This window comes from Rhinichthys klamathensis, unplaced genomic scaffold (assembly GCF_029890125.1).
Source record: "Rhinichthys klamathensis goyatoka isolate OS25496 unplaced genomic scaffold, OSU_Roscu_1.1 h1tg000232l_1, whole genome shotgun sequence".
In the NCBI taxonomy this organism is placed as follows: Eukaryota; Metazoa; Chordata; class Actinopteri; order Cypriniformes; family Leuciscidae; genus Rhinichthys; species Rhinichthys klamathensis.
This window is the reverse complement of record NW_026606756.1, coordinates 180,600-207,665: the sequence shown is the minus strand read 5'-3', so window position 1 is coordinate 207,665 and position 27,066 is coordinate 180,600. Positions and strand designations below refer to the sequence as shown.

Genomic DNA, 27,066 nt, shown 5'->3' with positions numbered 1-27,066 from the left:
TACATCAGGAAAAGTTTTATTTTTTTGGAATGCATTAGTGATTAGTGCCTAATGCATTTGCAGTTTGCATCTGCTTAATCAACACGTGCGTATGAATGCCTGTGGGCTCAGAAAGCTGTCATATCCTTGGTTTTACATGCTTGTTTCTGAACTTGCAAACGGTAAGTGATTAACGGCAAGCCTCCACTCTGGAAAATGTTCAGGGCCACCTACTCCATCCTCTTGTTAAAAACAAATTATTTCGAAGTGTTCAAAACCAAACTTAATTGACTCAGGGACTCAATGATCATGATAGACCAATGTATCAATCAGGCTGATTATGTGGCTATTGGGAAATTGTTGGCATTTGTCAATAACTGTGTCTGCTTGACCCATTAACGGCAGTGTCAGTTAACTTTTTTTTATCAGTTTAAAAATCTACCAAAAGTATTGGCAAGGCATACAACATTTCTGTTTTGTTGTGAAGTTTGAGTACATGTTCTTGAAGAAATGTTGCAATTCAGCGATGATGTGTATATTCTGTTACTGTCATTTAAATTGTGTTATGTGAGTAAAGGTAAAATGGGACTTAAGTTTTTGTATTTCATATTTTTTCTTTTTTCTCTGTGTAGTGAAATGGAGATCATTAGCTGCTTAAGATGGTATTGTGTATCGATTTTAAAGCAGCAGCAATGACAACTCTATGCAGAAGGCCTTACCATATAAATTGACCACTACTCTCTTGGACCAAATTTTTTATTTCTGCATGTTGGAAAATCTAAATATTTTATCCGCGCATCTGCAGGCACAATTTTCATTATAATATTGTAAAATATCTGAACATGAACAAACATAATTCTTATGAAGTAATTACCAAATAAGTATTTTGATTTCAATCTCACAAAAAACGTTTTTCAAATGTTTAAAATGTACAATTTTAAAAGGGACCTATAATCCCCCTTTTTATAAGATGTAATATAAGTCTCAGGTGTCCTCCGAGAATGTGTTTATGAAGTTTCAGCTCAAAATACCCCACAGATCATTTACTGTAAAATGTAAATGCCCATTTTTGAGTTGAAGCAAAAACATGCTGTTTTCCTGCATGTATCTTTAAATGCAAATGAGCTGCTACTCCCCATGCACTTTCCAGAAGAGGGCGGAGCCTGTACAGCGCATGCCTTGCATACTCTGCAAAAAACGAACAAAACATCCGTTTGGTTTTGATTATCTTATCAAGGTCACGCTCACGTGACATTACAGTTCTTCGCCTTCATGAAAGTTATTATTTGCATGCGTTTTAAAGCCATATCAGTTTAAACTTCTGATATGGTTTTCTGAGCATGCATATCCGAAGAACAGAAACCTTGCTTTTGGACGGTGTGTCGCGTGAGTATTAAACTAAGTTCGCTTTCACATATTATTAATGCACTTAGACTGTCAAATAGACAAAAGGTTGTCAAAAACACACAAAGCTCACATAAACAGTCAGTTATGCCTGTGAACGTTAACAGCAGAGAAAGACATTGCATGTTAAAGTGTATCTGTATTAAAGTGAAAGCAGCCTAATATAGAGTACCAACTGCTGCATATGCTGTTAATATCAAAAAACAAGAAAATCACTCACTGCTCTTGACTGAGTAACTTTAGTAGCTTCAACAAGAATACATTTCTCACTTGAATGCTGCTATTAAATGTTCTGGCGAGGAGATAAACATGGCTGGATGTGGTCATGGCTCACTCAGGTGAGGAGTTAAGCTATTATATAGCAGATTCTGTGCCAGTTGTGGGCGGGGCCTATTCCAATTTGACATACCACTGGAGTACATTCCTGAACGGCTCATTTTAAAACACTGTTTCAGATTTATGGGGAAAATAACAAATGAAGTGGATGGATTTTTACCACAATAGCTTGGTTGTGTACGCACTGTAATTATGTTCAAAAACAATATAAAATAAAATTTAGCATAATAGGTCACCTTTAAATGCTTTAATCCTACTGAAATTGAACGAGTCTTGAAAATTAGACTAACAGAAGAATGCAGTTGTAGCTTGTATACAAAAGCAATTTTTTTTAATAACTTACGATTACTCTAATGTAATGTATTTACTGTTTTGTTTTTTACTTTCCTAAAAATTGTTTAGGCCTAAATTATTCTAGTGAACTTAATCTAGTAGTATTTACTCTTTAGCCTAATAAACAACCCCTAAACCTTAATTTTAAACTAGTTTAAAACGAATTATTACAGCTAAGCAAAGTTTATATACTCCCATTATTTATATTCTTAATTTGAAAACATTACACTTTGTCAGTTTATTTCACCTATTTTTAATGTTATCGATGCTGCTGCTGTTGTTATAAAAACATTGATGTGATATGAAAATGAAATTGAGCAAAAACAGATACATTAAAAATCGGTTCTGCATATCGTTTTTCAGACATAAACATACAAATATTCAGTATAGATTAGAAAATATCTGCAATATAATTAATTATTTGATAGAACAGAACATTTGACATGTTTTACTAATAATAATGCTGCATTAAACAGAACCTGTTCATCATATTTTGGGTTTTTGTGGTGTCAGTGTTCAGTCTTTTCTCTTCTTTTCTGAAGGAGCTCCTTTGAGTAGCGCACACAGCATTAGCGCTGTTTGTGTGCAGTCACAGTGTGTTTGTAGACAGTTAAGTGGCTCTGCTGGGGACTTTGCTTATTTACTGCTGTCATATCCGAACCCTTAGATCATGCTATGATTGTAGGGTTACATGGATGTATGTGTGTGCGCTCACCGCTGGAGCTGTGTTGGTGGAACACAAAGCACTGAGGTATGTGAGTGTTGATCTTCCGCCAGTGAGCTGCAGGGCTGGAGATGGTGGGGGAGGGGTGGACCAGAGAGAGAGATAGAAAGCTGGTACACTAATTGTGTTCTAGGCTCTTAGCTAGAGAGAAAGAGAGTGTGCATGCAAGTGAAATTGGGGGTAGGTGTGTGTTTGTGACCCCGGCCTCAACTGTTTGTTGGCCTTCAGTAGCAGGCAGACAGGCATGCGAAAGGATGAAGGGATTCCGTCTCTGAATCACCTTCATCCTCTGAAATAACACTTCAGGAAAGATGATGATCTTCATCATGGGCCCATGTGCACCTAAGCCCAAAAGACAGACCACAAACACACCTGTCCTAGAAAAATGCTCGAATTAACATGTGTTACACACCTGAGCCCTAAAAAATGCGTCTGGTTTTGCATCGTTTCCCACAAACATCGTTTTGTGCTTGTGTATGTGGCATTTTATGTTCTCCTTTCTGTTTTAATAAAGTGAAAACCTGCATGACCTTGAAGATTATTTGGCTGGATCACCCGCATGAGGCGATATATTAGAGCATGTACCTGGCACAGATTTACCCTGAACAGCAGGAGCCAAAATATATACAAAAACAAACACATTTGCGTATGCTGGGGGAAAAAAAGATTTTAAATGTTTTTTTTTTTCAGAAGAAATGAGAAGGAAGTAGGCTACTCTTCTTTCTGCTGCCCGAAGACAAATACACTAACCCATAAATTTGCATTACATAAGTAAACAATTCACTTTTTTTTTTTGCTCATACTCTGAACAGTCGTAACCTTTGTACTGTTTGTGTTGAGTGCGCTTATTAATACACGGACCTCCCCTAATCAGGTGCACCTGTTTGATAAGCCCTACAATAGATGGTCAGATTCCAGCTGTGTTCACTGCTCCCTAAACACTGAGCAGGGGATTATTAGAATTTCACTTGGCACAATTTATTTGTATGGAACTTCATCAAACTCAGACAACATGAGTCACACATATTAGGTGTTTTGAGTATGATGATGTAACATTAGCATGATTACCATACTTTTATATTTATGAAGGTATAATGTAAAAAGCATATATTATAAAATCAAGTTCTATAATTTGTCACTCTTGGAACCTCTAAATTAAATTTAGTCATCAAATCACTACCTGCGATGTTCAATATAAGTATGTATCATCTTACCTGGCAGTTATGCAACCCATCATAATAGCTTTTTAATGATCACATAGCCTATCTGTTGCGCTTTATGCTAACAAAACTTCCTAGTTACCACTTCTAAATACAATAAAGCTGAATAAGAATGCAAGAGCCTTTTCAGCACATTTATTTGACCCTGGGTGAATGTACAGTATTATTGAGGTAGTTTTTTTATTTTTTATTGAAGTCTAAAATGTCTTAAATCATAGCAAAATACTGTATATTTATGATGATTAAATTACATGTTTTATAAGGGAATACAGCGTTTAGTGAAAAAGCCAAATGTGAAGGACATTTTGCATTAATTATTTCTTATTGCAAATGTATTCATATGCAGGACTCTACTGCCTGAAGATACATTCAACATGCCTTAACATGTCTTAAATTCGGCATGAAATGAAAATAAATATAAAATAAATAAACTCTAAAACATTTTGGTGACATATGCAGGACTTCTCCAATCATTTAGTCCACTTAAACCCTGCCCCTGAAACGGCCGTTCATCATCCACATCTGCACAACAAACTGCCGAACTAAGAACTAAGAACGGGGACATAGAACTAAGTAATTTTTTTGTTTTCAATAATCTAAGTGCATAAGTGCATTTTTTTATTTTCAATAATCTGTTAAACTCAGAATAACGTCACAATGTGGAACAAAAGATCTCTTGCTACTTTCATTTCATTGGAACTTTAAGAAGGCAAAATACGCTGTTATAGAGAGAAAATTATATGGAAGTAAAATAATGACAAATGTTTTTGAAACAAAAAAGCTTGTTGAATTGCACTACTTGAAAAACAAATATGCTTTACATTAACCCTGCTTGCATTTCTATGGGCTGAAATTCAACATGGTTGTATATTTAAGCTGTGAATATTTCAATTCAAAACATTTCACACAAGTTTTCATTATAAAAAATTAAATAATCCATATTCACCTTTCAGATTTCACTTCCAAAATATTCATTCTGTTTAAAAATACAACCTATAATATTCGACAGGCAATTTTCGGTCCATTTTATTTCGCTTTACAAATTCGCTTCTACAAAGTCAGTGGTTCAAATTCGACAGAAAATTCAACATTTGACTTCCTGGAACTGCAGGAATATCAGTAGATTGCCGATTGATAATCTCCATAGCTGTTAGTCAACCTCACCAGCAGGGGGTGCAAGCGGCTCTTGACGAAGAAAACTATAGAGCAACGGATGAGAGAGTCATTCATTCATAAAACGGATTTACAGAAATGGAGCAAGCGGTAAGTATTTGAATGGTAGCCACTGGTGCCCTCTGTAGAGAATAGAGGGGCATGGGTGTTTCAAAAAATGCCTTTTTCAGATGTTTAGGGTGTACTCACACTAGCCAGTTTGAACCGTGCCCGAGTGCATTTGACCACCAAAGCGCGGTTCGTTTGACTAGTGTGAGTGCTCCGAACCGTGCCCGGGCGCGGCTCGATTAGCCGGCCCTGGCCCGCTTGGAAGAGGTGGGCCAGAGCACGGTTCAGTTGGACTCGGGCGCGGTTCGCATGCAGTGTGAGCGCTAACAGTGCTGGAGCACGGAACAGGACGCGTGAGGTCATGGTTTTGCGACGCTCCAAAACCAACACAGTCCGTAATCAAAGCTGCAAAGTCCTTGCTGCACTTCAGCTGGTACCTTGCAAACCTCCTCATACGAGCAGCACGATTACGTGAAAATTTTCGCGCCACTAAGGCGACGCATCTGTTTAACAACAGGCTGTGAGAGGGCTGTGGACCAAACGACACAAAATTATCCACAAAGAAAACAGAGCGATGGACTCCATTGTGTTCAGAGAGCGCCGCTCTTCTTGTTTATCCCGAAACCGTCGCACGCACCATTATGACGTAAGCGTGCTCCGGCACGAATGCTGAAACCCTATGTGAGTGCAGGCCAGAGGGGGAGTGGGGAGGGGGGACAATCGTACTCGGGCCCGGTTCATGGCAACCGTGCCTAGTGTGAGTACACTAGGGCTGGGTACCGAGTTCGGTACTTTTTAGGTACCGACCGAATTGCCTCGATACTACCGAGTATCGAAACATGTCTTGTTTTTCGGTACCACATTTCGGTACCTAAGTGGTTAATCTCGTCAACGTCAGTGAAACAATAAGCATGCAGCATGATTGGCTGTGGCGGAAAAACACTAGTTTACGCGGCTGCCCAGAGACGCGGCTCGTCGCACGTGAGGCTGCAGTGTGTGTGTGTGTGTTTGTGTGTGTGTGTGTGTGTGTGTAAGCGTGCGTCCCAACCCAGATAGATAGAAAATATGTGGAAATGATCCAAAGTGTACCTATGTCATGTGCCAGACTCGATGCCAGATGTACGCGATGCAATATTTTCGACAAGATCATTGCTGCCAAGACCGCAAAACACGGTAAATCTAGGCACTGAAGCGCACAAAATACACTTGAGAGTAATGGTGTTCCCATCGAACGCGAATAGAGCGTCAAATACGCGTCTATCGCGTCTAGTTCGACGCTTGAATCTTTAGCTCGAGTTCAAATTTTTCAACTTGCGCGGAAGATGTTCGCGGCAAACGCGTCGCCCAATTCGCGTCATTCGCGACGCCCGGCGCGAATCATGCGTCTATTCGCGTCTTTGCATTGACTATGTATGTAATCTACTCGCACAAATAATTAAATTCGCGTTCGGTATGAACACACCATTAGTAAACACTTGTTCATTAATAAACAATTAAAATATCTCCTTGCTATTGTTTCCACATCCATAATCATTAGGCTACTTTTGCCAGTGCTTTGCTGCAAGCTTCACGTGCAGGTATATATCCCGCCCCCCAGTAGCCTATATTTAATTTAATTCACATTTATTTGTATAGCATTTTTCACAATACATATCGTTTCAAAGCAGCTTTACAGAAAATGCATGCCTAAATTACAATTTAGAGTGATCTGTTATCAGAGGTGACAGTGTAATGCATTTCAATTAATTTTCATTCAGTTTCATCGTTAATTAATGCATTAAGTTAAAGCAGAAACAATGAGCTCATTGAAGTAAAGAATACATGTTGTTAAATGATTAGGAAACATAGAAAACTTTAGCATTGGTGCTTTTTTACATACTCAAAATATGAGTGTAAAAAAGTCAAAAAACTGAAAAAAAAATTAGGTAATGTTATATTGTTAAACCTGGTTACATAAAATTGGTATCGAAAAAAGTATCGTTCAGGAACCGGTATCGAAGTCAAGGTATCGGTATCGGTATCGGTACCGAACATTTTGTTACGATACCCAGCCCTAGAGTACACCCTTAGTCAACATCTCAATCCTGAGTTTTCCTCTTTGTTGGGACCCTATGGGCACAGGTGCTTCCTTTGGGGACGCATCAGGCACAGATGCTTTCTGTGGCTTTTTCTGCCTCCACTTTCTTCTCTGGTCTGTGGCCATTGTTGCATTAGAGAAACTTGAGTGCTGAGCTTTCTCCGATGCATCACTGAAGACCAGGGATGAGGTGAGGTCCTCTTTTTTTAGAACTGGGAGAGTTCTGCTGGGACCTGGCGAGCATACATTCTCCCTGTGTGGACCCGTCAGGCACAGGTGCTTTCGGTGTCTGCTGCCTCCACTGCTTTGTGGTCTTCAGTTCTCCCTCCTCATATTTCCCAGGCCTCCGCTTTCTCCATTGCTTTGTGGTCTTAGATGCATCACCGAAAAACCAGGGATGAGGTGAGGTCCCCCTTCTCAAAACTGGCAGGCACAGGTGCTCCCTGTGTGGATCTGGCAGAAAAAGGGTGCTCCCTGTGTGGATCTGGTGGGCACAGGTACTCCCTGTGTGGACCTGGAAGAAAAGGTTGCTCCCTGCGTCATTTTCTGCGTTGTGGTCTTCAGTGTTACACTGCCCTAGACTTGTAGTTAAGACCGCCTAAACCGAGACCAAGACACTACCAAGACCAGAGGGTATCGAGACCAAGACAGACCAAGTCGAGACCAAGACAGACCAAGTCGAGACCAAGACCGAGACCAAGTCGAGACCGGAGGGAAAAAAACAGACTAGTGTTGAAGCTAAGTAATAACTTGTAAGGTTTTGTTTTGCATTGCCTGCTATCTCTGCTGATTTCGAAGTCTCCAAATGAATCCATTTTTGCAACTTTTAAATACATAATTATATTTTTAAAAACGAAATTATAGGCTTAAGTGCAGTATCCGAAAGTTGGTCGTTTTGTCGCTATGGTTACACACACACACACACACACACACACACACCGTTGGCGGTGCGCTCAATGTCATCTGTCAGTTGTGCTGTGCAGTTACCCAAAATCTCCTGAATGAAGTTAAAACCCATCATGTCACTGATATGTGTTTTACTAGATATTAATACATCAAAAACTGTACATGATAGGCCAATGCGTTTTTTTAAATCAAGTGATCAAAGTGCTCATTGCCGCTGCGATCAGTGGCGCGGATACAGTGTTTTCTCGTGTGGCTCGCGCACACCGCACTTGTCTTCACTCGGACGCGCGCTTCAATCCGTTGCGGATATCGCCGTGGTCGTGGATATTGTAGTATTGTATTGCTAAATCCCCCGACCACTGTCTCGGTCTGAGACAGCGAGACCTAGACAAGACCGAGAGGTCCGAGACCAAGACAAGACCAAGACCAAAGACCGTCAAGGCCGTGACAAGACAGAGACCACGACACCACGTAAAAGTGGTCTTGAGACATACATCACTACACCCCCCCCCCCCCCCCCCCCCCCCTCCCACTGGCCTGAGATGAGGTCCCCATACTCAGAATCCTCAGATATGGGGTGAAACTTCCATTATCGCCCACCACCGCCCCACAGCAAGGGCCGTAGTGAGCTCATCTGAGAATTCAGTAGATGAGGTCTGCTCTGCACTCCTGCACTCAAAAATGGTGGGCATGGTTGACATACTCATATTGATGTTGGATATGATGTAGAAAATGAACTAGAAGTGAACAATACTTTTTGCAATTTATATCTGTGAAACACTATGAAAGAAAGGGAAGAGATTATTTGAATAAACATACAGTACAAGAACCTGAAAGCTTGTTGTCTTAAGCCCAAAGTAAACTTATGTCGTCCCCATTCTGCAATTTTTGTCATCTGAAGTTCCACGGACATCCGTGTGTAGCCCAAGTTTTGTGTTCGCACTAACGGTGCGTGCTCAACAACGTATACGCTAGGTGATTGTTAAGATAGAAGAATGTTGACACAACTCAGTACTGTTCTTTGACATCTGGTAGAGTATAAATAAGAAATTGTGCAGTGTCAAACTGGTCCACCAACTAATAGCTGTGCGGACACGACTGTGCGCAAGATGGAGCGGAACGCGGAAAATCAAGTATAGGCTATACCCGGACCTTTAATTTTCTAAAAGAAAAACAAAAAAAATGTATACAGTGTATGCCCGGTGGCAATCCATCAGAAGAGGCAAGGGAGGCTGCGAGAGCCTCCTTAAAATGTATTTAAAATGAACAATGAAGCAAAAAAAGTTAATTGTTGTTTTTATCAATTTCCCTACTAATGTGCATAACTCAGATGCACATAATGTAAATGTATATAGTCATTTTTTATTATGCCCGGTTGTCGAGGCAAATTTGATTGATTTAACGAATCAGCTGAAGGCCAATAAGCTTTCAGTATCACTTCAGTGTCATCAGATCTGCTATCGTTTTGTCAATGAAATGTAAATTATCAACAATTATATATATATATAAAAAAGATTTGATCACTATTGATTTACATATCATCCTCTCATTTCCACAGAAACGGCCACAGTGTAGCCTACCATGCCTATTTATTTATCTAAAAGTAACTACAGCAAATCAAGACAATAACATTCCACCGTTTAAGCAGATTCTTCTGCAAATTATGAAAAGATTAAAATTCAGATCCCCAAACCCGTGTAAAAAGCATACTCGCACAATCGCCGACTCGCTACAAAAAGAATAAATCCGCTGCACTCTTTATACTCACCGAACGTTCTGAGGAATGCGGCAATCATTATGACGTAACAATCGACCACACGAGTTTGTGAGGGATGGGAGACCTAGGCTGTTGTATTAAAAGTGAACATGCAATAGAAACAAAGACTGACTTAGCATTTTTAATTCATGATTGTTGATACAAAAACTAGCACTGTTTGTTGTTTATTTTTAGCATTTGCAGCTGGTGCATATATAGGCCTAAACCGGTGCAAGTGAAGCTGCGGATGGGTAGCCTATACATTTTATTATTAAGCATAACAGACCACTGAAACAAAATTAATCAAGAGATATCTATCTATAAATTACAGGAACGTCTGTCTGTCTGTGTGTCTGTCTGTCCATCTGTCTGTTAATCGGATATCTCTCGAACCGTTAGTCCGATTGATTTTTCAAACTTGACGGGTGTGTCTTGCTATGGGCACGAGTGTGTGCAGTGCCGAGTTTGACGTTGTTTGGATTAGAAATGCAAAAGATATCATTAAATATATCGGTAAATGAAGCACACATTGAAGTTGTGGTTTAAAAATAAACATTCTGAGATTAGAGAGGGTTGTGGTTTAAAAATTGTGGTTTAAAAATAAACATTCTGTCAGCTAAACATTAAGTCAGCTACACTGTTTACTTCTGAATATTGTAGTTATTCAGAAGTAGTTAGTTATACATGTTGTTCAATTTTTCATATATATTTATTGTATGACATTATGTCACTATCAGTATTTGCTTTCAACCATGCACAAATAAAAATGTCACTGAACTTTTGCTGTGTAATTGTAACAATGAGCACTCAAACACACCAAACCAACAATTACTAAAAACACACACAAAAACTGATTTTGCACATACATACTGCTGAATCGATTAATCGCGATTAAAAAATATACAGTACACACACACACACGTATAATATACAGTATATATAAATATAATATAGCCTATACACAGACACACATACATCTATCTATAAATTACAGAAACGTCTGTCTGTGTGTCTGTTATTCGCGTATCTCGGTAAAAGAAGCACACATTGAAGATGTTTAGATGATGTTTAGAAGGTTGTGGTTTAAAAATAAACATTCTGACATTAGAGGGTTGTGGTTTAAAAATATATGAATATTATACATTTTTTTCTGGTACACTTAATGTTATCGCTACTGTGTAATAGTAGCCTATGCTATTCACCAACTAAACATAAAAGACGTTAACTGCCTTTCATTGTCTCTATAATTGTAATACGCACATAGTTGACACTGATGTAAATCTAATCTAAACTCCTGCTACCTGTACACAGATACCCAAATACATGTCACCTAATATCACCATTATAAATTGTTTTGCAACCATGTAGTTCAATTTTACGTATTATGTCATTATGTCAGTATCAGTATTTGCTTTCTACCATGCACAAATAAAAATGTCACAATTAGTAATTGTCTCAACAATTAATAAAAACACGCACACAAACTGATTTTGAACGGGCATATCTATTATTGGCATATCTCTCGAACCGTTAGTCCGATGGATTTCAAACTTGACAAGTGTCTTGCTACGGGCACAAGTAAGTGCAGTGCCAAGTTTGATGTTGTTTAGATTAGAAATGCAAAAGATATCGTTAAATATATTGGTAAAAGAAGCACACATTGGCTTTTGCCGCTCTCTGGCTAACACTGCACACTGAGTTACCACTCCCCCTCTCACACTGCACACTGAGTGGCCACTCCCCCTTCACACTGCACACTGAGTGGCCACTCCCCCTCACACTGCACACTGAGTGGCCACTCCCCCTCACACTGCACACTGAGTGGCCACTCCCCCTCTCACACTGCACACTGAGTGGCCGCTCCCCCTCTCACACTGCACACTGAGTGGCCACTCCCCTTCACACTGCACACTGAGTGGCCACTCCCCCTCACACTGCACACTGAGTGGCCACTCCCCCTCTCAGACTGCACACTGAGTGGCCACTCCCCCTTCACACTGCACACTGAGTGGCCACTCCCCTTCACACTGCACACTGAGTGGCCACTCCCCCTTCACACTGCACACTGAGTGGCCACTCCCCCTCACACTGCACACTGAGTGGCCACTCCCCATCTCACACTGCACACTGAGTGGCCACTCCCCCTCTCACACTGCACACTGAGTGGCCACTCCCCCTCTCACACTGCACACTGAGTGGCCACTCCCCCTCTCACACTGCACACTGAGTGGCCACTCCCCCTCCACACTGCACACTGAGTGGCCACTCCCCCTCTCACACTGCACACTGAGTGGCCACTCCCCCTCACACTGCACACTGAGTGGCCACTCCCCCTCACACTGCACACTGAGTGGCCACTCCCCCTCTCACACTGCACACTGAGTGGCCACTCCCCCTCTCACACTGCACACTGAGTGGCCACTCCCCCTCCACACTGCACACTGAGTGGCCACTCCCCCTCCACACTGCACACTGAGTGGCCACTCCCCCTCCACACTGCACACTGAGTGGCCACTCCCCCTCTCACACTGCACACTGAGTGGCCAATCCCCCTCACACTGCACACTGAGTGGCCACTCCCCCTCTCACACTGCACACTGAGTGGCCACTCCCCCCTCACACTGCACACTGAGTGGCCACTCCCCCTCTCACACTGCACACTGAGTGGCCACTCCCCCCTCACACTGCACACTGAGTGGCCACTCCCCCTCTCACACTGCACACTGAGTGGCCACTCCCCCCTCACACTGCACACTGAGTGGCCACTCCCCCTCACACTGCACACTGAGTGGCCACTCCCCCCTCACACTGCACACTGAGTGGCCACTTCCCCCTCACACTGCACACTGAGTGGCCACTCCTCTAGGGGTGCTCCGATCAGGATTTTTGGGGCCGATCGCCGATTACTGGAAGCTGTATCACCCGATACCGATACCGATCACCGATTACATGGTCTATTTAAAGACTTCTTTTTATCATGTAGCATTACTTATTAAACTATATTTAACAACAATGTACATTAAGTATTACATTTAAGAGAAGACAATGCATAATGAATTGACACCTGTGTATTTATTTGCAAGCAACATGTATTAACATAGCAGCTTGGTTATTGGGAGCAGCTTAGGGCTTGACATACAACTTTCCTGTAGAATATAAAATAAAATTAATAAAAGACAGAACATCTGAGTCTTTAAATTTAGCTTTAGACTACTTTAAACTAAAAACAGAAACAAAAAAGGCTATAGCCAAAATAATGTTTTGAGTCAGTCAGCCATCAGTTTTTCTAATACACTTAAAGGACCACAGGTAGTAAAGTGCACAGCAACAAACAACAAAACAAAACAAAAACTAACAACTTCCATATCTGTATCTATAACTTTGCTTTTTTCTGGGATGCTTAGTCAGATTTTGTAGGCATTTAGAGAGGAAGAGAGAGGTAGAGAAACCTTTTGTGTGTGTGTGTGTGTGTGTGTTTGTGTGTGTGAAGAAGAACCCTTGCAAAATTATTTTAAACAGATTAAGAAAGCCACCACTGGTCACATCTATGGTTAGATTGATTTTTTTTTAGATCCAGTGAAGTCTGTCCCACCATGTACCTAATATAAATAAATAAAACATCTTCAGTTAACTAGCAGATCATTCATTTAGTTCGCTATTAAATAAGAAATCTAGCGCTAAAATGTGTTTTTGAACTCAAGCTGCGCGCTCATTGCCGCGGCGATCAGTTGCATGGATACAGTGCTCTGTGTCTCACTCAGGCTTCACTCGGACGCGCGCTTCAATCTATCGCCGTTGCGGACTCTATTCATTCCGGTGTAATCACAAAATAAAACACAAAAGTATCCTTGCTTGATATAACTATAACCGCTGATGAACATATTCAGTTTTGATGAGAGAAAAAAATATGTACGAGTGATTTGACGGACGCACGGGGAGGGGGGGGGTTGGATACATTTTTGTCATTGGTTGTTGCGTTAAATCTTACCCAGATACAATAGTGCTATTTTCTGATTGGCTATTGTGTAGCTCGACGAACAACACCAGAGGAAACGCGCTTGATTCATGCCGGTTCCACAGTGAGAGCGGCGCGGCCAGAGTTTTGGCCGCTGCGGCATATTAAATATATTACAAATAGTTTTTCAGCGTGAGAAATACAATGTGTGGCGGGAGAGCGTGACAAAAGACCGAAATGAGGGACTGTCACGCTCAATGCTTGACACTTGAGAGCCCTGTTGTAGAATTGCCAGACCGGTGAAGCCATTTTTACCAGGCGTAAAAAAATGGTCTCGCGAGTTTTGCGTCATCTGATCGGCTTTTCTGGATCGGCCTTTATAGAGACCGCCGATCACACATCCCAAAGCAATTATCGGCCGATTATGATCGGCGACCGATCATTCGGAGCACCCTTACACTCCTCCCTCTCACACTGCACACTGAGTGGCCAATCCCCCTCACACTACACACTGAGTGGCCACTCCCCCCTCACACTGCACACTGAGTGGCCACTCCCCCCTCACACTGCACACTGAGTGGCCACTCCCCCCTCACACTGCACACTGAGTGGCCACTCCCCCCTCACACTGCACACTGAGTGGCCACTCCCCCCTCACACTGCACACTGAGTGGCCACTCCCCCCTCACACTGCACACTGAGTGGCCACTCCCCCTCACACTGCACACTGAGTGGCCACTCCCCCTCACACTGCACACTGAGGGGCCACTCCCCCTCTCACACTGCACACTGAGTGGCCACTCCCCCCTCACACTGCACACTGAGTGGCCACTCCCCCTCACACTGCACACTGAGTGGCCACTCCCCCTCACACTGCACACTGAGTGGCCACTCCCCCTCTCACACTGCACACTGAGTGGCCACTCCCCCCTCACACTGCACACTGAGTGGCCACTTCCCCTCCACACTGCACACTGAGTGGCCACTCCTCAAAATAAACATTCTAACATTAGAGGGTTCTGGTTTAAAAATATCTGAATATTATATTTTATTCACGGCCATCTTTTGTAGTAGCCTATTCACAAACTGTTTGCTCAAGCGTATAGCGTTTTCTCAGAGTTCAATGTGTGCTCCCTGAATCGTCGCGCTTATTCATTTGTGGATGTTAACTGAATCTGTAAGTCAGCTGACAGCTACACTGTTTAATTCTGAATATTATATTTTATTCTAGTGCGCTTAGCGTTATCGTTTTCTAAGAGTTTAGCCTCCCGTGTAATAGTAGCATAGGCTATTAGTATTCAGCAACTCAAACATACCAAACCAACAATTACTACTATAAGCTTTCTATAAGTTTAGCGGCTTTAGATGCTCTCTGAAGCGCAGACAGAGAAGCGATGTCTCTGTGTTAACATTTAAGTCTTCACAGTTATTTTTGCACATGTAGGCTAAGCAGCTTTCTCTACCGTGAACGAGGTTATAATGTTATTCCCCGATGCTGATGTAGCCTATAGATAAAACTTTAAATCAGAGGTAGTGGACATATATTTCTCTCGGTTGTTTAGTTTTCTTAACTTCATGTCGTGGCACTGTGCTGCAGTATAGCGTTTCCCTCAATACGTCATTCTCCAGGATTCCCCTGCGGTCAGGACACTTAACGCTTAATGGACTAATACAGTAATAAAAAAGACCAAACTCGCACCTTATTGGGGATGTAGGCTATACCAGATATAGGAACAGGCAAGTGGACTTGAACGTAACGTGCAAAGTTTCACGCTGAGCGATTCCCAGTGAAATACTGGCGAAACAATTTACAGTTGGTTTTATGACTAAGTCATTCTCTTCAAATGCTAGAAGTTAGAAACGTGTGTACCAATGTTGTATATGTAACTTTAGAGACGGTCCCTAAATGTGCAAATGTTGAATATCCAGTGTCAAGACAACTTTATGCCAGTATTTCACTGGGAATCGCTCAGCGTGAAACTTTGCGCGTTATATTCTGAGTCCACTTGCCTGCCATATCTGGTATAGCCTAACGTTACATCCCCAATAAGGTGCGAGTTTGGTCTTTTTTATTTCTGTATTAGTCCATTAAGCGTTAGCCTAGGCTAAATACAATCTAAGTCTGCAGTCTGAATACTTTACCTCAGAGAGTCCGTTAACTGAATGAATTGAGAATATCACAGTAGCAGTATTAACATTAAGTGACATGGCATCTGACGCACAGAAGCCAATGGCACATGTCACTATGCGTATTGGCACATCCGGTCTTCATTGGCATGTGCCAGTGGATATGGCATGTGTCACTGACATTATCGCGACACACTGACAGGACACCTGACTGACACCGAGTGGCGGAACATGTCACCGTGTGTTGTGACACCTCCAGTAGTGACTGACAGATTAATCGAGCACCTATTCTGACGTAATTGTGACACAAAATCCTAAATAAATAGCCTAATTTTGTGATATTTTAAATATCAATTAAACGCATTAAAGTCAGTGATATTGTTTCAAACGTGTTATTTGTGTCACGTCTGTATTTGATTGGTATGTGCCACTGAATGTTTTGTAATACCAGTGCTACTTTATGTTGTTTATCTCGCAAAGTCACAAACTGCCCATTCTAGGAAAGACACGAAATAAATCTATCATGGGTCACTACGAATAACGTATTAACAGTCGCGTCCGTTACTGTAAACCTTTATTTTTGCGTGATGCTGCACGGACGCACGCCAGTAGCCTAGGTGTCAGTATGAGTGAGTGACACTGGCCAGCGCAAGATTCTGTGGCTTTGGAGCCCAGGGTTAATGCAATGCATATTTTTTCAAGTAGTGAAATTCAACAAGCTTTTTTGTTTCAAAAACATTTGTCATTATTTTACTTCCATAAAATGATGCCATCATTTACTCGCCCTCATGATGTTCCAAACCTGTATGACTTTCTTGCACCTGTGTAACAAAAAAAGAAGATATTTTGAGAAATCTATATAAATCTATATATTTTTGTCTATACAATGGAAGACAATGTAAACAATGTTGGGGAACTGCCACTCAAAAAGATTGAAATAAATCATTATCCATCAGTTTGCCTTCATGTTCTATTTTCAGACGTCAGCTTGGTATTTTAATGTGACATGGTATCACAAACATATCTGTGGCAAGCTCTTTTCAGTCTGATGCATTCTTTTCCTCCTGATTATTTTCTTTTTCTCTTTGTATTCCACTGTAACAATATGAAAAAAGACAACATATACTGCACACTTGTGGTCTGCTCTCCTGATTTACTTTACAGTACATCTCATGATTAATTCACTGGAATGCTCTAAGAATCTCTCGCTTTTCTCCCCAAATCCACACGTCTCTTTTCCAGGTTTGTTTTCACATGGATGCTTTAAAATGTAATTGTCTTCTCTTTTCACTTCTAATCCCTATTTAGCGTTTACTGGAATGTTTCTATTTTGTCAATATGACTGAAAGCACTTTGAGATATTATAATGCTTAAGTTAATGAACATTTTTGATTAAGGCAACGTGTTACAAAATACAGACATATATTACTATAGTGATATTTAACATGTCTGTCATATTGCTGCTGAAAGAATCGAGCTTTTCTGGTAATTCATGGTCTGTTGAAAGTAATTTCAACTTTTACAGTTTCACTTTTCAATTCAATGCTTTTACACTTAAGTTTCCTTTTAATGTTCAATGATTGAAGGGTGAACAGAATAATATCACTTTATACCCAGTTTAAAAAAAAGAGCTTATTGCATTTATTGAGCGAGCCTTTCACTGATTGTTTACAGTTTAACGGAAGTTATTCCCATTAGTGCAGAGCATCATGGGGTGTAGGAAAAATGTGAATATGTTTAAAAATAGTGAGCTCACTTTGCAGGCTTTAAGCATTACCTGTTTATAGTGCCTGTTTGAATGAAGCTGACTGTTTCACTGCAGACAGTGAGTATACTTCTATCTGTGTTGTTTCTCCTCTCTGTGGGTTTTAGAGTGTTGGTGTTGTTGAACCACTTTGAAACTCGTATGACACAGTGTTGTGCAATTAAACCTCAGCAGGGTGGCCGAATCTGACGTTGACACTGGTGCAACTAAAGACCTTTACTTTCTGACATCTGGAATTTTGTGTGTGACATTGTGCTGTAGGTGGTTGTGGGATAAAGCATTACCCACTGGACTATGATGAGGGAGAGGGGTTTGAGTGTAGAAGGATAGAATATGGGCGGTTGACTTTGGTGAGAAAAATCAGGGAAACAAGACATGAATATCATGCAATATACACTTGGCTGCTCACAAAAGTGTTTGGTAAATTCTGTATTTTAAGCTTATTTGTATCATAGTTTTCAAGGCTGAATCCGGCAATTGTCATGTGATATGTCAGGTTATATGATGGACATTAATTTCCATTCGTTTTCTGAAATCTAGATTTTTAAAAAAATTAAAGTAACAAACTGGGAAGCATTAAAAAATAGTAGTTATTGATTAGTTAATAGTGAAGTACCACTTTCATCTGTGCGCTATTACTTAATAATTCGTTAATCAGAGTTTCTTGTTAGTTAATAATAGTTACTAGATTGTTAATATTGTGTTACTCAATGGTTTTTGTGTAGTTATTCATTAACGAAGGAACCGTATTCTAAAGTGTTACCTTGCTTTGTTTGATACAGATCATTTGATATGTACCGAGTAGTTATAGTGTAGCGTCACAGTCAAATGTGAATAGTTGTGATTTGCTGTTCTTTTCTTTGCTTCAGAATTTATGGGGTTAATGCGTTGAATTATCGAATACGGGAGAACGTAGAGAACTATGCTTTTGTTATTGTTTTGATCTATGCCATTCGCTGCTATGTGCACAAGCGTAATTTCGAACTTCCGCTATTGTCAGAAGTCGGCATGTCAGTTTCCGGTTTACGGCTGTTCATCCGCATCCGCTATAAACGAACAAGGTGAGTGCTGCTGTTGTACGAAAAAAAGAGTTGTTAAACACATCTAAGTTTCTAAGAACTGTAGGTGGATCTATCATCTAACGCCCGTTTCACACATACCCCGTTTGCAGTGCGTGTTGCGGTGCAGGAGCAACGCGCGCTATAGTACTTTCACAAATGATGCGTTTGCAGTGAATAAACTGATCCGCGGCTGTACCACAAACACATACTTACTATTTTTATTTAAAATCCAGAAGTTGTGCTGCAACTTTTATTTCAAAAAAAGTTGTCAGCATTGCGATTCTCTTTGTACACACTCTTTAATGGATGTATGCACGTTTAAACACAATTTAAACAACGCAAGTTAGGGCTATTATTCCATGCATTACGTATATTAAGTTGCTCAAGCAAGTGGTCAAATTTACTATATTAAAATGGCAAATATTTTAAATTAAAACTTAAAATTGGCAAAAACAGCCGACTCACATGCCTTTTCTTTTGCATTTAAATTGTAATAGCCTACAATAGATCTTGCATGTCACAAAGAACTTGTTTTTCCACCTCCACGAATGAGACGAGTGTTGTTCATTATGTCGCCTTAATTGTAGTTTTCCTTGATTTACCCCGGTCTTCACAGTCTTCAGATGACTGTGAAAAATAGTAGTACCGGTATATTAAATGCATTTATGGTGAGATTACTACTTTTTATTTAATGAAACGCATTTATGGTGAAATTACTACATTTTCAGGTCAATCTTTGTGCATTTTGACCACGAAACATGCGGTGTCACTTTAATGCAGCACAGCAGAAATAGATTCGGTGCAGAAACGATCGCTGCACTGCTGTTATACGTGCCGCATCTGAAACGGTGTGAAAAGTGAAAGCCCTAACCTGTTAACAAGGTGCGTTAGGAGCACTGCTGTGTGCCACTTTGCTCTGCTTCAAGTCGCTAACAGCCATTTGAGCTTCCAACGCTTCCCGAAAAACACCAACCTTCGTGCGCAGTGGCTGCACAAAATAGACATTTTGGGCGACGCGCGCGCAAAAAAAAAAAAAAAAAACTAAGTATGTGTTTGTGGTACAGCCGCGGATCAGTTTATTCACTGCAAACGCATCATATGTGAAAGTACTATAGCGCGCGTTGCTCCTGCACCGCAACACGCACTGCAAACGGGGTATGTGTGAAACGGGCGTTAGATGATAGATCCACCTACAGTTCTTAGAAACTTAGATGTGTTTAACAACTCTTTTTTCCGTACAACAGCAGCACTCATCTTGTTCGTTTATAGCGGTTGCGGATGAACAGCCGTAAACCGGAAACTGACATGCCGACTTCTGACAATAGCGGAAGTTCGAATGCTTGTGCACATAGCCTATTCTGAATAAAAGCTTCAGTGAGCGACATCTTATTTTTTGTCATGAGTAAGACATCAACAAGTTTCGTTTTATTTAAAACATCACTGCAAATTACATTGAATACATTTTTCACGTGATTGAAAAGGATGAACTATGAACAACCTATAAGAATGGCGATGGCATTCATTCATAATTCCTTTTGCATGAAACACCGTAAGTCATTCTTACATGTCGTACCCAAGTTTATTAGATCCATGTCGTACAGTTTGATTTGTAATGATCTGAAATCGTAGTCTGTAGCAGGCATAAAACACCCAGCCAGTTGTACCAGACTGTGGTACATCAAGTGTTTTAATATGAATATCCGTATATCAAGAGCAATGATGCAAATGACACTGTAAACCATACAAAAAAAGAGTTTTTATGTTACTTTGATGATAGACCAGGTGCCGGCTCACCGCTATTGGAAATGGAGCCAAGAAAAGAGATGATTAATTGTGGAGGACAAGAAGAGGATGGGTTAATTAAAGATGACCTAATGGATGCCCATTGGTTGAGCAAAGTTGTGGGCGGGGTGTAAGTGACTGTATAAAAATTAGAGTTTGAGATTGTTTGATGTTTTGCAGGCATCTTGGCTTTGTTGTCTCCACCAATCTTATAAAATATTTAATCTTATAAATTTCAGGCATATAAGAAACTCTTATACCATTGAGGCATCAAATACCTACTTAAGTGCAATGATTGTCCTGCACTTTTTGTATTGCATAACAAGTTGGGCTCAAGCAGGAAAGACAAGCTTAAGACCACTTGAATCATTATATAAAACAGCCCTTAAGATCCATGATAAAAAGACTCGTCAATATCACCACTGCAAAATAATGACTAAGAATAATATTTTAAATTTTGGAAATTTGATAATGCATTCGAATGTTTGTTTACTTTTTAAAATAATTCATAATGCTGTCGCTCCTCCTTTAAAAAAATGTATTGTGCTCAACTCTGAAAAAAAGAGCTACTCGGTCGGCCACTAGAGGAGAATGCAATATTCCAAATCGCAAAACCTCATTTGGCAAATCAGCCTTTTCTTTTGTGGCTATAACTCAGTGGAATACTCTCCCCTGTCCCCACACACCTTATTACATGTACAAATCCTCAAACCTTCTCGAGTTTGACAAAAGCATGGTTATTGTCACAACAAAACTGTACACATTTATGAAATGTGTGTGTGTGTGTGTTTTGTACTGGGAGAGGTAGGGATCTTGATTGTTTAGTTTTGTCGGTGTGGGGTGGGGTTGGTTTTAGGAATGGGGAAAAATTGAGCATATGATAGTTTTAATTGTAAATTAATTTTATTGTAAAATTGTATATTTTAATGTTTTGTATTCTACTCTGCCAAGGGACTACGGGCAAAAAATAGCACTTGTGCTACAACCTGGCACAATGCATCTCTCTTTGTTTTTAAACAAGGTTAATATTAACTTGTGCATTGTCCCTATTTAAAAAAAAAAAGAAAAAAAAAAGAAACCAATAAAGTCTATGTTTTGGCAACTGGAACTCCGTGACTCTAGTGATTTCTTACAAAGAGGAGAAGACTTTTTCCATGATAGCTTATTACTTCTCAATTAGTTGTAAATGTAAATGTTTTTTGATGAAAACATTATAAGTGGACCTCAGAGAATATGACCCCTTTAAAATGTCACTATATTACTGTATTTTTGATCAAATAAATGCAGCCTTGATGAACATATGAGACTTAATTAAAAAATATTTAAAAAAAATTACCAATCCCAAACTTTTGAACAGTATTGTGTATATACTACATGACTAATGGAGTCACATATTAATTTATTATGATACAGCGTGACATGCAAAATACTCTTTAATCATATTTGTATTACATGTCATTAAATCCCTGGCCTAAAATTGTTACAGCATACAACACCAGTGCCACATGACAACAATGCCAATGATGCATACAACTGATGCATACAAACAACTGGGGGGTTTAGTGTTCAGTGTGAATCGGCAAATTGCTTCACAATGCGTCACGTCTCACACTCAATTATATCCGTTTCCCGGAAGGTAATTTAACAACAGCTAACTGCTTATTATAATTAGACATGAGATTTTTTTTATTTTTTTTTGTGCACTCATTATTACATTATTTGATTGATAATTAACATCTCACTACTTTGACACTCTGGGCATGTGAAAAAGCAAGTGTGACTCAGAGAGAGAACTGACCGACTTGCAGAACACATCTTACATGTGAAGCATTTGGAGCCTCCATTGCGCTCTCTCACTCTCTCTTTATCTTTTTCCCCTTTCAGTTGAGCTGTTCAGATTCATAAGCTCAATCATACACTCTCTCTCATTCCGTTTTGCTCGCGCGCACACACACACACAGTCTTCTGTGCTGTCAGTGTGTTTGTTATGTGAGATGTTCCTGGCTGGTCTGCAGTATTTCACCTGCTTCTTTAGCTTTTTTTCTGAGTGTGTTCACCAGACCGAATGATTTCTTCATGAATGAATTTCTGCATCTGCTTTAGTTCTTATTTCTCCATCCCTTCACCTAAATAGCTCAATTATTGATTGTAATTTCTGCATTTGTTCCTGACACTTGTTGGAATATGATGGATCAGTAAGTGAATTAATGACTGATTGGATTGTTATGGTTCATTATAGGCAAAAATGTGTTGTTCTTGTAAGCTGCAGCCATGGTATCTTTGTCAGCAGACTCTACTTTATCATCCCTGCTGAGTATTTTTACTGGAGCCATCTCTATGTGTGTGTGTGTGTGAGTGCGTGTGTGAGTGCGCGTGTGTGTGTGTGTGTGTGTGTGTGTTCAATTTCATTTGTTTTGGAAGCTGAGCAGCTCTTGTCTCTGCCCCCCCCCCCCCCCCTCTCTCTCTCCCCCCTCCTTTTGCTGCCCACCCCTCCTCCTTTCCCTGTCACCTCTTCTCCCCCCTCCACAGGCCCCTAGCTGACCAGTCTGTCAACTAAAGTGTGTCAGATAGACAATTAAGACAGTCACATCCCCTGTAACACCAGTAACATGCACAGTTAATAGAGCACTAGCATCCTCACACACACACTCACTCTCTCTCTCTCTCTCTCCCCCCCCCCTCTCTCTCTCCCCCCCCCCCCCTCTCTCCCCCCCCCCCCCCCCCCCCCCTCTCTCTCTCTCCCTCCCTCTCACTCTCTTTCTCTCATGCTGTCATTCTCATTTTTTTCCCTGAACCAACCTCTCCTCTGCTCGCCTCTCCTCTCCTCATTTTAAAGCAGAAATGCATCATGGGTTTTATTCAGGAATGTCTTGCAGGCTCTTAGTTGTAAGAGCATCTGTTCTGATTTGTTCTCTTGTGATGATACACATGGAGGAATTAAGTTGTTAATCAGTGCATTGTTAGCTTTTTATTGTCTGGTTAATTCTAAACGAATATCTTGTCCAAAGGAGAAGCTAATAACAGGAATGAATTTAAACTGCGCACTGCAGTTATGGCGTCTGCCACTTTAAATGCTCAAGCTCTTCAAAGCATGATGGATTCTGATTGGCTATTAATGTTTTTATCGTTCATCAGCTGGAAAAATAGTTCTGAAAGTACTCTATGTTGTTGTTCATTATAGTTGTGGTGTGGACTTGCCTATTCTCATGGAATTAGAATGATTATTACAACTTTATAGGTGAACTGTCACTTTAATCTCACTAGGAAACACATATCAATCAAACTAGACCGCATGTGTTGCCGTTCTGGAGAAGAATGGTTTATTATTAAGAATGTTAGTGTGTACATTGCCGTCTTTCTTTACTCTGCATTCTTTGCCCTATTCTGTTTGGTTGTGGAATGTGACACTTCTGTTGTGTTTGTGTGTGTTTGGGGCTGTTCCTGCATATTTCATAGCTTATACCAGTACTGAACTATCCTAGCCTGAGGAAAATCGTGTGTGAGAGATGTGTTTGTATTTGAGTGTGTGCCTTCAGATGTGTGTATCAGTGTCTGAGCTGTGAGTATGTGTGTTTGGCCAGTAAACAGTTTGGCCTATGCAAATGAAGTGTGTTTGGCGCTGGAAGTGTGATGTTGTCATCAAGTTGGCTCAGAATCTGTGTGTTAATTTCTGCTGCTCTCTTTCTTTCATTCTCCTGTAGCAAATGGTGATGAGCCTGCGGGTGTCAGAACTGCAGGTTCTTCTGGGCTACGCAGGCAGAAACAAACATGGACGAAAGCACGAGCTCCTGACTAAAGCCTTACACCTCCTTAAAGCCGGCTGCAGCCCTGCCGTTCAGATGAAAGTCAAGGAGCTTTACAGACGACGATTCCCCACCAAGTTGGTTTCCCCGGCAGAACTGGCCCTGCCCGGAGTCCACCCCAACGCTGCTTCCTTGCCCCCCGGCCTCACGCAGCTGGGATTTGATGGGCACGGTGCGCCCCAGTCCCCTCTGCTTCCCATCTCCCTCCTCGGGCCCAAACACGAGCTGGCTCTGCCCCATCTCCCCACCAGCCTGCACCCCGTACACCCTGATGTCAAACTGCAACGGCTGCCCTTCTATGACGTGCTGGATGAGCTCATTAAACCTACGAGTCTTGGTGAGTTTTTGAGGTGTGCTATTGAAGTGTGTGTGTGTGTGTGGTCATGCACAATTTTAGCAGTTTGTTTTTTTACAACCGAGTGTTTATTGTACGGCAGCCGTAGAGATGTGCAGACCCGTTTGTCCCTAGATTAGCATTTTTATGGTGTTGGCTGGTTTGGCATCAGCGTGTTCTTTTGCCTGAGGAGTGTTGTTCAAATAGACTGCCAATCCCCACAACCAAGCCTGGTCTCTCTCTCTCTCTCTCTTTTCCTAAACTGTCTCTCTCTCTCTCATTTACATACAGTGTTGAAACCATGAGTATACACACACCATTACAACACTACCACAACATTTTCTAGAACACACACTGCAGGGGTCCAAACAGCCAGGGTCCAAAAATGGACATATATGTATAATAGTAATTAATATATATAATAAATATACACTCACCGGCCACTTTATTAGGTACCCCATGCTAGTAACGGGTTGGACCCCCTTTTGCCTTCAGAACTGCCTCAATTCTTCGTGGCATAGATTCAACAAGCTGCTGGAAGCATTCCTCAGGGAGTTTGGTCCATATTGACATGATGGCATCACACAGTTGCCGCAGATTTGTCGGCTGCACATCCATGATGCGAATCTCCCGTTCCACGACATCGCAAAGATGCTCTATTGGGTTGAGATCTGGTGACTGTGGAGGCCATTTTAGTACAGTGAACTCATTGTCATGTTCAAGAAACCAATTTGAAATGATTAGAGCTTTGTGACATGGTGGAAGTAGCCATCAGAGGATGGGTACATGGTGGCCATAAAGGGATGGACATGGTCAGAAACAATGCTCAGGTAGGCCGTGGCATTTAAACGATGCCCAATTGGCACTAAGGGGCCTAAAGTGTGCCAGGAAAACATCCCCCACACCATTACACCACCACCACCAGCCTGCACAGTGGTAACAAGGCATGATGGTTCCATGTTCTCATTCTGTTTACGCCAAATTCTGACTCTAACATCTGAATGTCTCAACAGAAATCGAGACTCATCAGACCAGGCAACATTTTTCCAGTCTTCAACTGTTCAATTTTGGTGAGCTCTTGCAAATTGTAGCCTCTTTTTCCTATTTGTAGTGGAGATGAGTGGTACCCGGTGGAGTCTTCTGCTGTTGTAGCCCATCCGCCTCAAGGTTGTGCGTGTTGTGGCTTCACAAATGCTTTGCTGCATACCTCGGTTGTAACGAGTGGTTATTTCAGTCACTGTTGCCCTTCCATCAGCTCGAACCAGTCTGGCCATTCTCCTCTGACCTCTGGCATCAACAAGGCATTTCCGCCCACAGAACTGCCGCTCACTGGATGTTTTTTCTTTTTCGGACCATTCTCTGTAAACCCTAGAGATGGTTGTGCGTGAAAATCCCAGTAGATTAGCAGTTTCTGAAATACTCAGACCAGCCCTTCTGGCACCAACAATCATGCCACGTTCAAAGTCACTCAAATCAACTTTCTTCCCCATACTGATGCTCGGTTTGAACTGCAGGAGATTGTCTTGACCATGTCTACATGCCTAAATGCACTGAGTTGCCGCCATGTGATTGGCTGCTTAGAAATTAAGTGTTAACGAGCAGTTGGACAGGTGTACCTAATAAAGTGGCCGGTGAGTGTATACACAATATAAAGCATAATAAGGTGCTTGGATCACACGCCAACTGATATGTTTCACAGTTTGTTTCACAGTCATATAGGCTATGCATTGCACATGTGAAAGGTCCAGTACAGACAACTCAATCCCAGCAGTGCTAGCGTGACAGTGTGGCCTTTTAAAGAGAGCACTATACTAACCTTGCTGTATAGGCATATTTGAAGTGAAGTGGAAATTTCCCTATTTTAAATTTATAAGCAGGCAAGTTAGATACGTGTTTAGTTATTAAACACTAAATAAATAAGCCTAAACCTTCAATCTGGGTAAAACTATGATGACTCGCTCTTTGTGAGAATAACTTTTCTTATGTGTATTGTGTATATGTATAACTTGTGTATTGTGTATGTGTATATAATTGTGTTTTTATGAGAAGCCAAAGGAGAATTTCCTTTGGACAATAAAGTTCAAACTCTGTCTTTGCATATTTGAATTTTTATTGAGCTTTATTGAATCATAGATTGCATTCCAATGGCTTTCAATCCCAGCCTTCATTGCTAGTGCTTAAGACCATTTTAGCAGTTGTGTGCTAGTTCCCCGGGAACAGGTCTTTAGGTTAGGTATTTGTATAATAAATTAATGGTAGAATTAATGATGTTAACACAACATG

At 41.0% G+C, this 27,066-nt stretch overlaps 1 protein-coding gene across 1 annotated transcript in view; it reads left to right on the top strand.

The window, feature by feature from the left end:
• Nucleotides 1-27,066, top strand: part of pias1a (protein inhibitor of activated STAT, 1a) — a 51,869-nt gene that overhangs the window by 4,516 nt on the left and 20,287 nt on the right. Inside the window, exon 2 of the mRNA XM_056265342.1 lies at nt 24,348-24,786. Within this exon, the coding sequence (XP_056121317.1) occupies nt 24,348-24,786 (439 nt within the window). The remainder of the gene's footprint in view (nt 1-24,347; nt 24,787-27,066) is intronic.